Consider the following 13093-nt stretch of genomic DNA (forward strand, 5'->3'; position numbering starts at 1 on the left):
TCTAAGCTTCCACATCTTCCAGATGAAGCACTACCTATGGAAATTTAAAAAAATTTATTCATAAATATTTTGGAGACCACTAGACTCACCTTTGCTTAGCTACCTTATTGCAATATAGTATAAGAATCAAGATAAAAATGTGCTATAAATAAAAAAAATAAAAATAAAAAAAATACTTGTCACATTGAACCCGAGACCAACAAAGTGGTATTCGAAAATGCATTCATTCAGCCACAGTAGCTATTGACACAGCAGTGTAAAAATACATTCTTGAATTTATTTTCAAAACTTTTATTTTATTAGAATTTCAAATATCGAAGGTTCACAAAAAAATATAGTGATTTTCAAACTGTTGACGACACTACGATAGTCGACACCATGATACAAAAAAGAAGGTAGTTTCATTACTACTATTTTTTGATTATAAAGCAGATTTTTGACATTTGTCCAGATGTAAACATTAAGCATAGCTTTGCCACATTGAATTTTTTTGAGAGGGGAGATTTTCTTTTAAATATTTGGAATTTAATGAAAGAGTAAAATTTGCATAAAAAAATAGCAAGCTGATTTGTTCGATAACCAAATTTGAACGTTTTTCTCAAGCATTTAAAATATCCTTTGAATAATATCGATGTGCAGAGATGAAGAAACAAAATAAAATCCAGTTTTGAAACATTTATAATAACTAATTTTATTAAAAAGCTTTTTTTTTTATTTTACGCAAACAAAATAAATGTATTTACATAACAAAACTGTTAGATATTTCGTCATTAAAGCATGGTCCGAAATCAGGCTTCGGAGAAGGGTGAATGGTCTCATTTCCCTTACAATTAAAGGAGCCAAAATTCAGAATTCTCCTGAAGTGAAATATCTAGAAGTAATTCTGTATACAAAACTATCGTAGAAATATATTGTGGAACACAAAACTTCTAAAGAATTGGCAGCATTTTGGCAATGTAAACAGGTCTTTGGCAAAACGTGGGGTGTGTCACCATAGGTAATCCTCTGGATTTATACCTCAGACCCATAATTATCTATGCGTCAGTGGTGGATCAGGTTCTTAATCAAGAGCGTGGGAAGTATGCTTGCAAAACTTCAAAGAACTACTGCCGTGTGGCGCTGCTCTGGATGCACTGCTGCACTTACCTTCACTCATAAGCAGGGAAGCCTTGAAGGCCACTTGCAGACTAAAAAGAAACGGGTGCCGCTATAACACTAAGTGCGGCGAGGCGGAAATTTCTAGCGACAGTGATCTGAGCACTTGTGTCTTTTCAATACCACAGTACGCCCCACACAATAGTACGCCACTACCTTTGTTTTAGAGATTATATAATGTTGAGTTCCCTGGTTTAATACCAGCACTGAGTCCGGACTCACACATAATCGAATCTTCACTGATGGCTCCAAAACTGATTCTGTGTCAGGATAAGATTAACTTCTCTCTTGGGAAGTATGCTTCGGCCTTCCAGGTTGAGGTATTTGCAATCCTCAAGGCCATGGACTACGTGGTGCAAAATAGGTGGAGGGGAATGAGTTTACATGTCTTCGGGTGACAGATAAGCTGCACTTAAGACATTGGGCTACCCTCTAACTACTTACCTCCAAACTCTGGGTGCCAGTTCAATCCGGAGTACCTCCTGTAGCCCATAACTATATTATCTTTCATATCATGAAGCACCGAAATTAAAGCCTTACTGGGGCTAACGTTTGTAAAGCACATCAAATCCTTTTCGGTGATTGGCTTTAGAATAAATGAATTTAATAATAACTAATTTTTGCGGTGGACAACATATTTAGCGGTCTTTTGTTTTAAAGAAAAAGTTTCTGATGCATTTGCAGTTATAGCAGCGGAGGAAGAGCGCGCTATGGCAATGGACTCACAAAGGTATGTGGAGCTGCCGGGCATAGTAACCATGGGGGCATCTATGTTAGCTTCTGGTTGAATTGTTGAACCACAAGCCAGAACTACTCCTATGCGTGAAAAACTGATTCTCAGCCCAGTTAATGCAATAACAGCTTCTTCCAAGCCATTGAAAACATGCACTTTGTTAGGTCCACCACCTGTTGCATTTGGTTCTGCCTTCGGCCGCGCTTAGGGATTATAACCCTTACTAAGTAGAATCCTCCTTTCTGTGTTGCCGGAGAAGACGGGCTTCCGCATGTCAAAGGTATACAACATTTCTTGTGTATATCACTCCGGCTGCGCCGTACACAGTATTTTTGCGCAGAACCCACGTCGAAATTTGCAAAAAAAGTGCATAGTGCAAACCGAGTTTATTAATAAGCTAGTGGTAGGAAATTTGAAACATTTATCTTAAATAAAATGTGAATCCTTTTTTGCACGTGTATGTTAAAGTTTTTGGATTCGGGTTATGCGTTTGGACACAACAACCGAAAATCGTTGTACATTAACTAAACCGTACACAAGTTTCTCGATAAGGGGCAACTAATATTCTTTTTTGCTCGTTTATATAAAGCAGTGGATAAAAATATACGTATATGCGAAAGGTAAATTTATCTGTTTAAATGAACACCACCAATATTTCTTGCAAACACACATTGATTTACATCTTGTATTTCGCCTCCGACACAGAATTGTTTTCGAACAAAATTACGCAGAAACGCTTACTCGTTCGTTTTTAGGCATGCCATTGTTACGAATTTCGAAAGTTCGAAAATACGATTCGGATTGCAGCATACTATTTCTACGATTCGTAGCAAAATTCGAATACGAAAGAGTTGCAGAATAGGGGTAATAGAGAGAATAAAGATATGTCTGTATGTATTTTTTTTTTTTGGTTTTTACCGACGATGAAGACATTTTTCTAAAATTTCCTCTGCAGAGAATAGCGAAGAACATAGAAATCATCAAACATTTTAATTTTAGAATTAAATGGCATAAGGTGATTTATTTAATATTGATTAGTTTTTAGATAGGCGACAACACTGTCTCAAAATATGGTATACAGCTATCTCATACACTTTTCATTTTATATACGGTTATATTGTATTAGTAAATATTTTATTTAAATACCCTTTTCGTAGTTTTTTTCGAAAGGTGGTAACCCTATTCAACATTTTTTTCTATATTAATATGGTTTATGCATTCTCAGCAACATGCGCTTCATTTATATTTATTTTTTTCTGATGTTTCAGATATGGCAACACCATTTTTCTAATTTCTTACAAACCTTCTACAGACAGAAAGAAACAAAATGAAATAAAAACGAAGCAAATCCGTTGAGCCGTTCTTGAGTTATACGAAAACACACGAACAGCAATTTATTTTTATATATAAAGATGTGAAAGAGTGTCGCAGTTAAATCGCGAAATTAAAGAATAAAAAATGTGTAACCATCGGAAGGTCTACCGCGACAAAAAATTAAAAGTCATATATCTCGCGTATTTATGGACCAATTTGTCTGCTTTTTACAACGCTTTTATTAACTGCAATGTTGTATGCCCAGACCACCATACTATAAATATAGCAAAGGTATTTATGGCAAACCTAGTCTAGATATCAACCTCGTCGTAGGTATCACATCAAAGACATACAATTAGAAAAACTCTAGAGATAGATGTCGCCTCGCCAGAAGAAGTTAAAAATATGCACTATATACGCTACAGCGTAAATGGACGATACGCCATTTCTTTAAATGAAATTAATTGCTGCTATATGTATGTATGTATGTACATATGTAAGCATATACTAAATGTGAGCAAACAACTTTTTGCTTGCATAGTCTTCTGTTCTCTTACACTGCAAGTTGAATTATTTTAATATCTATTGCAAAATTTTGTACATACAAGACTAAAAAGTAGAAAATAAATAAAATAAAATAAAACTTTTTAATATACAACGCTTTTATAAATGGACTAAAAAGTAGAAAATAATATTTCTCAGTCCCACAGAATTTGTTTTGTTTACTTTTGATTTTGAAATTTTAGTAAACGCAATTTTAACATGCTTTGGTAAAAACAACCATCTGCATAGCAATGCCCTAACTGAGTAGTTGGCGAAAACAGCATTTACAAATTTCGGGTTGTGTAGATCAAACTCCGTTAAGGGGAGGATCAAACTTGTTGGGGATGGTATGAGTATGATGAGCGCGTCATATTCATATCTATGGCAAGTTACAGCCAGTTTCACCAGATTCATTTAAGTGAAAATTACTTTGATTTTCGAATTTTTGGTTTCACCAATCCAGTGTAATTTGTTTTTAATTTCGATTTAAGTGACATATGCTCTTCACTTAAATAAAAATTAAATCAGAATAACCACACTCAGAGGTGTTACACCTTTCATCACCTGATCATTGTGTATCTGCTGCTTACTTGTATACCAGCCCTGCCAAAGCTTTCAAAAGTTCTCAGTACAAATGGAAGCTTTCGCTGGCCTGGTCTGTTTTACAACCACTTTTTACTCACTAAAATAAATAGCTTATTGAAACTGAAAATAATTTAAATGAGAATTAAATAAAAACTTTAATTAAAGTTAATTTTCGAGTTTATGGTTTCACCAAATTTGTTTCTAATTTTTATTTAAGTGACCTTTGCTCTTCACTTAAATACAAATTAAATCAGAATAGCCACACTCGAGAGATGTTACACGTTTAATCAGCTGATCAATATACACACACCACAATTTTGTGTATATGCTGCTTACTTGTATACCAGCCCTGCTTTTACCACACAGCGCGTAAAAGCTTTCAAAAGCTCTCAGTACAAATGAAAGCTTTCGCTGGCCAAGTCTGTTTTACAACCACTTTTTACTCACTTAAATAAAGCGCTTATCGAAACTGAAAATAATTTAAATGAGATTAAATAAAAAATTAAATTAAAGTGAATTTCCACTTAAATGAGATTGGAGAAACGCAGCCTTATACACATACATCAATGTCGTTGTGCATATGCGTACATCAGAGTGGTGGCGTTTCCCTGATATAGACGTACTTATATCCAAAATATGCTGAGTGGCGGGGAATATCAAAATAGGCACTCTTTGCTTACCACTGACTGCCAATATAGAAGTATTCCATATGTATATGGGTATTTCCTTGCGTCACATACGTGACAGAGTACGTTTCAATGAGATACAAACAAAGAAAAACATTTGTTTTCTTTTACTTTTTTTAGACCCTTGTAGAGCACATAATTGGCCTTTATATTTAGCCGAAAAACTAAAACAATCGAACCGCATGATCCTTAAATATAAGCAATGAGAGAGAGTAAAATAAAATAAAACTTTTTAATATACAACGCTGATGAAAGGTGTAACACCTCTGAGTGTGGTTATTCTGATTTAATTTTTATTTAAGTGAAGAGCATATGTCACTTAAATCGAAATTAAAAACAAATTACACTGGATTGGTGAAACCAAAAATTCGAAAATCAAAGTAATTTTCACTTAAATGAATCTGGTGAAACTGGCTGTAACTTGCCATAGATATGAATATGACGCGCTCATCATACTCATACCATCCCCAACAAGTTTGATCCTCCCCTTAACGGAGTTTGATCTACACAACCCGAAATTTGTAAATGCTGTTTTCGCCAACTACTCAGTTAGGGCATTGCTATGCAGATGGTTGTTTTTACCAAAGCATGTTAAAATTGCGTTTGCTTAAACATCCATATGTATGTATGTATGTATGTATGTGCTTTGGTGTGTTTATTCATACATACCCTGCAGAAAATCTGACTAGCCTAGAACTAGCGTAGAACTAGACCTTTTGCCGACAGTACCAGTTCTAGCTCAATACCCAAACAATGCTTTCAACTGTCCAGTTTTACACGGCGATGTCATTGGCGGTGGCAATTGTCGCCCAGTGCATTACTTTGCAACCAGTTTTTAACCGGTTCCATTTCGGACAGTTTTTTTTATAAGAAAACATTTTTGCGATTCGATTTTTGTTTTCGTTTTTTCTTTTCTTTTGCAGATTCCGTTTTTGTTACATATTTTATTTAATAAAAAAAATTGTAAGCGGCATGCAACAATTTAAGTTCATTAATTTTGAAAACTCACAACTGCCTCCACCGCGATTTGAACTCGCGACCAACGATGGTTGAGTCGGAGGTCCTCTCGCTGAGCTACTTTCGTATTGTAAGAGTAGTGAGCATTTGCACATATACACCGCAAGTTTCAACTGTCCCGTTCTGCATTCCTTTTGCACTAGTTCAGAGATAGTTCTGAGATATGTAGTTCGGAACTAGCGCTTTGTCAGACTGTCTCTAAATTTTACTGCAGGGTATCTACTTATGTATGTATGTATCAGGGCTGTTGCGAATATTCGCATTCGCAACTGCGGAGCTTCCGCAATAATTTTATGCGCATTCGCAATAATCAATGCGGAGCTTTTGCGAATGCGAATGTTGTTTTTGTAAAACGTATATCTGGGAAACAAAATGACAAATTTTAGCCAATATATTTTTGCCCCACATATAAGTATTTCTGTAGCAAAACTGTTTAGAAGTCAGATTTATCAGTTTTGATAAAATAGTCTCTAAACATATTCAGGCCTGTTCTGGTTTTCGATTTCGAGTGAATTTTTCGAATTCGATTTGACTACCTGTTCTGGGCTTCACACTTCGACTTAATTTTTCGATTTCAATTCGATTGCTTTTATGCAACTAATTAAAAATTGAATGTACTTTTTAGCCATACAATGAAATCGAGTTTAAGAAAAAGCTGTTCTGGTTTTCACATTAATACATGATTAAATGGAAATGAAACTAATTTCCAAAGTAAAGGGTTGCTATCTCTGTTAAGAAACAAGTGGAATACCTTGAAACAAATATGGCAAACAAATTAAGTAAGCCAAAGCTATTTTTAAAGCTTTTTGAGTTACATTTTTCGTTTCTAAGTAATTATAAATGATTTTTACAATTATTCAAAACTTTTAGTTGATTTGGTAATGCAAAAATATAAAACCAAACACTACTCTAAGGTTTGAAAAAATTGTTTTGCTTATACAAGGTAACCCTGTCATCTTGTTTACTTTTGTCAATCAGCTGTTAAGCTTAGTATCCAAAGAAGTAAGAAGTAAGAAAAGCAAAAACTCCATATAAAATGACGTACAAGAAATGGCTAAGAAATTTTCTTGAGTCAAATTTCCTTAAGGCAGTACGCAGTTCTTCAGAAATTTAGTACGCTTTCTACTACGGTTTTCTAAAGTTTTTTGTGAAAAAAGAGCACAAGGCAACCCAGGTTTGCAACAGAAATATATGCCCGTTCCATTATTTCTTGAGGAAAGAGTGAGGCAACAGGCTGTGAGGTATAAAAAATGTCAAAATTCCTTGGACACACACGCGAAATAATGGCAATTTTTTCTTGACCGTTTTCTTGAGAGCTGGATACTAAGCTTTAGCAGGAATACAAAAATTATGGCCGGCAAAATGTAAGTACAAGCTTTTGTTGAATTTATTGCAAATTTGTTTAATTTTAATGCATCTAAACGTTTTTATTTCAGGGGTAAACATAAGAACAGCCAACAAGAACAGATTTTTATTAATTGTATGCGTGAAAATGTAGATTTGGCAAAAGGTCACATAAAAGGTGACAAAGTCGCTGCGGACGCAAAATGGGCGAATGTTGTCTCCTCTCTCAATAGTGCTGGCCCGCCAATTAAAGATGTAGCTGGATGGAAAAAAGTAGTGTATATTGCTTGCATTATTGTATTTGTTTACTAAGTTTCCTTTTGTATAGGTATGGATTGATTGGAAAAGTACAATTCGCAAAAAGCTTGCACATAACAAAAAGGAAACAACTGCAACAGGTGGTGGTCCCTTTGCGCAGCTGCCATTAACTGCAGTGGAAGAAGAAATTGCTTCGTTTTGTGGTCTGTATTCGATGGCAGAGGGAATGAAAGGTAGCAAGACCTTTGGTTCTGTCAATGCAGCAATGGAAAGCAGCCAAAATGAAGAAAATTGTAGCGTACCAGACGCAGAAGAAGGTGAATCTCCTCCGAAGCCAAAACGAAGGCGACGTACGATGCCGGATGATTTAGAAGGCCTATGCAGTACCCAAAATGAGGTCTTGGAGCGTTTGGCTGAGAACTTGAAGCAGCTCAGTAGGAATATTGAAAGGCAAAATGGAATTCAAGAGGAAGTTCTTCAAATACTAAAAAATAAATTTCAATAGTTTTTTATGTGTATTTAACATATGTGAGCAATATCAAATGATCCCTTATACAAATAAATGAAATTCAAGAGCGACTATATATATATATATATATACATATATATAAATATATTCATATATAAATATGTGCCCAGTGTGTGTGTGAAAGTGGTTAAAGTAACATCACACCTTTTGTGATTAAAAAATGGTAATTTGACTGTATACATATGAACGCGTCGAATATTCGTCCAACTACATTTGCCTAGGGTCAAAAGCTTTATCATTAGTTTATGAAGATAAAACGTTTACAGATGCGCTCAGTTACAAGTAACTGGTCATTTAAGCACAAAAGATGTGATTTGATTTGGTTACTCAATGCCTTGTTAACGCTAACTGCAAGTTAAACATCGTTAGCGACTCCATAAGACTCCAGTGACACAAGCAAATGACCACGTGTTGATTTTTTTTTATATTCGTAAAGTTTTCTGAGCTACATTTTTTTTGTTATTTTTCTATAAAAATACTTAACGGCCTTCCGCGTTTTATTTCATTAGAAATTCATGCTTATATGGAAAAAGGAGCAAAAATCCGTCAGCAAAAAAATTCTCAAAAATCACCACGATTTTTTTTACCTGATTAAAACTTGTACTTCATTAGACTAAAATTGTATGGGCTGTAAAACTGCATACTCAAAAATGTTCTAAACATTCAGAATAAAACCGCAGAATCCGTTTACAATATTTTACAAAAATTTTCCCAAATTTAACAATATCAGATTGAAAAATAAATAACCTAAATCAATGAAGACGCAATAGCGTCTCTTATTGCAGAACTATTGCCATCTGCAATTATTGCATCTGCATCTACCTCATCCTCAATTTCAATGTTTATTGGCTCAAGTGAGGTTTCGCTCTCACCGGGGATCTGTATATTTCGTCTGCGACACATATTGTGCAAAGCACAACACACGTTTATTAATTTGCAAACGAACCTGGGGTCATACTGCAACGTGCCTTGTAAACATCGAAATCGGCTTTTTAGTAATCCAATGGTGCGCTCCACAATGTTTCGAGCTGCTGCGTGGCGGTTGTTAAAAATATGTTGCGTAGATCCGTTTTGAGGGGACCTGTATGGTGTCAATATTTGGTATATTTAGCCTTGAAAAATATTCTCTAGCTTCACTGCTATTCCAAATAAAGGAATCGTGACAAGAACCAGGATGTGTGCTATCAATTGCTAAGTCTCCATATTGTAGTTGCAGACCTACAAGCCAAAGATTTTAGTATAGGATGAAACGAGTAAATTGTTGGAATACGAAATATTATTGCATTCAAACTATAATATCCTTTTCGGTTTAAAAATACTGATTCATCCACAACTGGCTTTAGTATTTTGACGTGTGTACCGTCAACACAGGCAATAACGCCAGGCAAAGAAAATTTTTCGTAAAAGTACTCCTTGGATTTTGCGATCTCATTCGGCCTCATTTGTAATTGTATGGCTTCATAACAAAGTTGCTCTTCCATGTGATTGACAACGTTGTGCAAAACCTTTGAGAAAGTGCTTCTGCCAATGTTAATGTCATGGTCTTTCGCTACGCCTAACTGATATGAACCGGTTGCAAGAAAACGAAGCACTGCACCTAGTTGTATTGACTTTCGTATTTGCGGATGTTTCATAAACGGTGAAATTTTATTTAAAATAGTTTCAAACATTTCTTTGTCTATTCTGAATGACTCCAGAAACCTGAATTTGGGTATATTTTTAATAAAAGTTTAAAGAATTAAATGAAATATGTGACTTACAGTCGATCCGGCTTGTCGAAGATACGTGATCGCTCTCTCAAATGCCTGTTTTTNGGGGAAAAACCCACTTTTCGTAGGAATGGTATAGAATTTTTAAAAATCAATATTTTTCTATCGGAAAACTCTGTTTATCTGCAGGAGATTCCCAGTAATAATACCCAATTGTTTAGTTAATAATTTTTTCATCGCAACTATAATTTATATTTCCGCCAAAAACCCGAAAAATGCAATAGGGGGACAATAAAAATAAAATAACATAAACAATTGGATATCATTATTGAAAGTCTCCTGAAGAGAACCAGGGTTTTCCGATCGAAAAATATTGAAGAATTCTATACCATTTCTACGAAAAATTGTTTGTTTGCCATATAAAAATACATAGAAAACTTTGGGCGTTTTGAGCGACCTCTAAATATATTTTTATTTCAAAATAAAAAATAAGGGTATACTTTTTTCGATATAGAACAATCCTGGGGGGTGAGAGCATTACAATTTCGACTTGACTGTTTTTAAACCTCCCTAATGTACATACAATAGCGTGGGCCGAAAATTCGCTTTAGAATTTTGATTGGTAATAGCAAAAATATGGTTCATTATGTTCTATAAACGTTCTGTGTGAAAGATGACAATTTTTGGTCCATATCTTAGGCTCGCCCATGTCCATCAAAGTCCAAGTGCTAAAAAATTTTTTTCTTAGCTTACTTTGTTTCTCTACGAAAAAAGTCCATATACCAGATTATGTAGGACTAATACTTTCAAAGATAATTGCAATTTTAGTAAGAACTGTTTTAATTAATGTATTTATTAATTTTTATTTTTTGAGCACATTGAACTTTGATGGACTTGGGCGAGCCTAAGATATTGACTAGAGCTGTAGCAAACCGTTTGTATTCGTTACTGAATAACGAATACAACCTCTGACTCGAAGTACCGAATCGTTACTCACAATAATCTCGTTACTCGCATGTTCCGTATACAGTGTTGCCGCGAGCTTGAGAAAAAAGTATCAGTTGCCAAGCAGAAAAAGTATCATAAAGTATCGAAAGCAAACACAACTGTTACTTTTTAAACTTTTATTTGAAAAACAAATAGTAAATAAAATTGTATACCTAAATTCATAGTTATAAAAAAAATTTGATATTACTTGTCTATGAAAAACAGAGAGTCCTTATGCTTATTTGCATAACGATAAAACAATTTTAGGGCCCGTAAACCACACAAAATCATCGCGCAACCCGAGACTTGTACAAGTCAATACTGGGAAAATTACTACACAATAAAATTGCGCAAACCTTGTTTTGGAGAAACGTGCTCAAGTAAATATGTGCAAGAAATACTAATTCGCTCCTATCCATATTTTACAGCACGATCTGGACACCAAAATGTCAAAACTAGACTAAAAATTGCGCAGTTGACGAAATACGCAACACAAATTATTGTACAATAATGCAAGCATGAGCAAAATATCAAAATTATTTTGATTGTAGCGCAATAACTGTGCAATTAAGTACAAACAATCTCACAACTACACCACAAAAACGACCGACACAAGCCCGATATTGCGCAATGTTTTTGTGCGGTTTAATTTTATTTAAAATAGTTTCAAACATTTCTTTGTCTATTCTGAATGACTCCAGAAACCTGAATTTGGGTCTATTTTTAATAAAAGTTTAAAGAATTAAATGAAATATGTGACTTACAGTCGATCCGGCTTGTCGAAGATACGTGATCGCTCTCTCAAATGCCTGTTTTTGCAAATATGTACTACATTTCTTCGCCGTCTTATCTCCGCAATGGCGAGAGCTGTTAAAAACGGCATAACCAGCGAATATATTGAAGTTTTTTTTTTGCAAATTTGAAATCAAAGTTTAATGAGTTCTTTATTTTTAATTTTTTATTTAAGTGTCTAAAACAGCTGTTTAATTGGAATTAGTGGAAAGGAAATTGCTTGAAATGAAACACTCGAATTTGAAATCGAGAATAAATCGTACGATTACCAGAACAGTGAAAACCAATTCGTACGATTTCAGCTCAAAATCGATTCGAAAAAATTAGTGAAAACCGGAACAGGCCTGATTATTTCTCAAGTTGTATAACCGAGCAATCAATAGACAGTCATACAAGTTCCCCTTTTCTACTTGGTCATTTTGTGAACCAATCTTAAAAAGAAACTACCAGACATTCAGTCGCAGAAGAAAGTATTAAAAATTAATTACAAACACTAGAATCTAAAACGCTAATGAGGTTAGAGGTTCCCCAAATTCTTAAACAGTTACAGGCATGCTCTTCCTAAAGCAAATAAGCAAATGGATGTATAGAATTGACAACAAGAACCACGCTGTCGAGTTTAAATAGCGGCAAATCAGCTGCACTTGATAGTAGTTGGTTGAATAAGGAAAATGAATTAGCAACAAGAGTTTACGGGATGTACATAGCTCAGTGGTTAACGCTTCTGACTTTGAACATCGAATTCGCAGGTTCGATCCCTGCTGAAGTCTAGAAAAAAGAGGTCTGATAAGGAGATGTGGTGATCTCCGAAATAGATGCTATAACTTCTACCGATTAGACTTTATTGCTTTTTCAATTTTTCCTAATAAACAATCGTGGTACAAAGCTCAATAAAAATAATTAAAATAAAATGTTAATAAGCCGCAATAACATTGACAAATAATAGAATGAGGCTGAAAGAAACTATTGGTAATTATTTAAAATCCTTCGGAAAATGATTCTTTATGCATCACTAAATAAAAAAAAATTTAATGGTTTTTAATAGTGCAAACGAGCAAAAATACTAAAAACTTTAATGCATTAAAATTTATTCGTTAGCATTAGTTTGGATAATTTATTGAAAATAAATTTCATTAGCGTTATATTTTTCAGAAGTAATGCATTGAAATTTTTATTTGCATTAAATTTCAAAAATTAATGCTTTAATTTTTTACATTAGCATTATTGCTTTAAGTACCATTAAAGCTTTAAAAACTTAATGCATTTTTCACAACCCTGGTATGTATGTATGTATATTAGGGTTGTCCAAAAATGCATGTGAAAAAGTAAAGTCGGGATTTTTATGCTCTCACCCCCTCGGGATTGTTCTATACCGAAAAAATAGACCCCTGTTTTTTTATTTTGAAATCAAACAATTTTTGGAGGTCACTCAAAGCTCCCA

At 34.3% G+C, this 13093-nt stretch overlaps 2 protein-coding genes and 1 pseudogene across 6 annotated transcripts in view; 2 read left to right on the forward strand and 1 right to left on the reverse strand.

Annotated features, from left to right (window-relative positions):
• Axn (protein axin) overlaps nucleotides 1-13093 on the forward strand; it is a 370696-nt gene that overhangs the window by 206449 nt on the left and 151154 nt on the right. The window lies entirely within an intron of this gene.
• Nucleotides 7374-8163, forward strand: LOC108368950 (uncharacterized). Its single transcript, XM_017623921.1, has 3 exons — nucleotides 7374-7397; nucleotides 7470-7650; nucleotides 7706-8163. The coding sequence occupies exons 1-3, from the start codon at nucleotides 7384-7386 to the stop codon at nucleotides 8138-8140; spliced, it is 630 nt and encodes a 209-aa protein (XP_017479410.1). The 5' UTR covers nucleotides 7374-7383; the 3' UTR covers nucleotides 8141-8163.
• On the reverse strand, nucleotides 8912-9841 carry LOC108368893 (putative nuclease HARBI1; annotated as a pseudogene).

The sequence above is a fragment of the Rhagoletis zephyria genome, unplaced genomic scaffold, assembly GCF_001687245.7.
Source record: "Rhagoletis zephyria isolate East Lansing unplaced genomic scaffold, Rhagoletis_zephyria_1.1 Rzeph_scaffold_00055, whole genome shotgun sequence".
Classification (NCBI taxonomy): Eukaryota; Metazoa; Arthropoda; class Insecta; order Diptera; family Tephritidae; genus Rhagoletis; species Rhagoletis zephyria.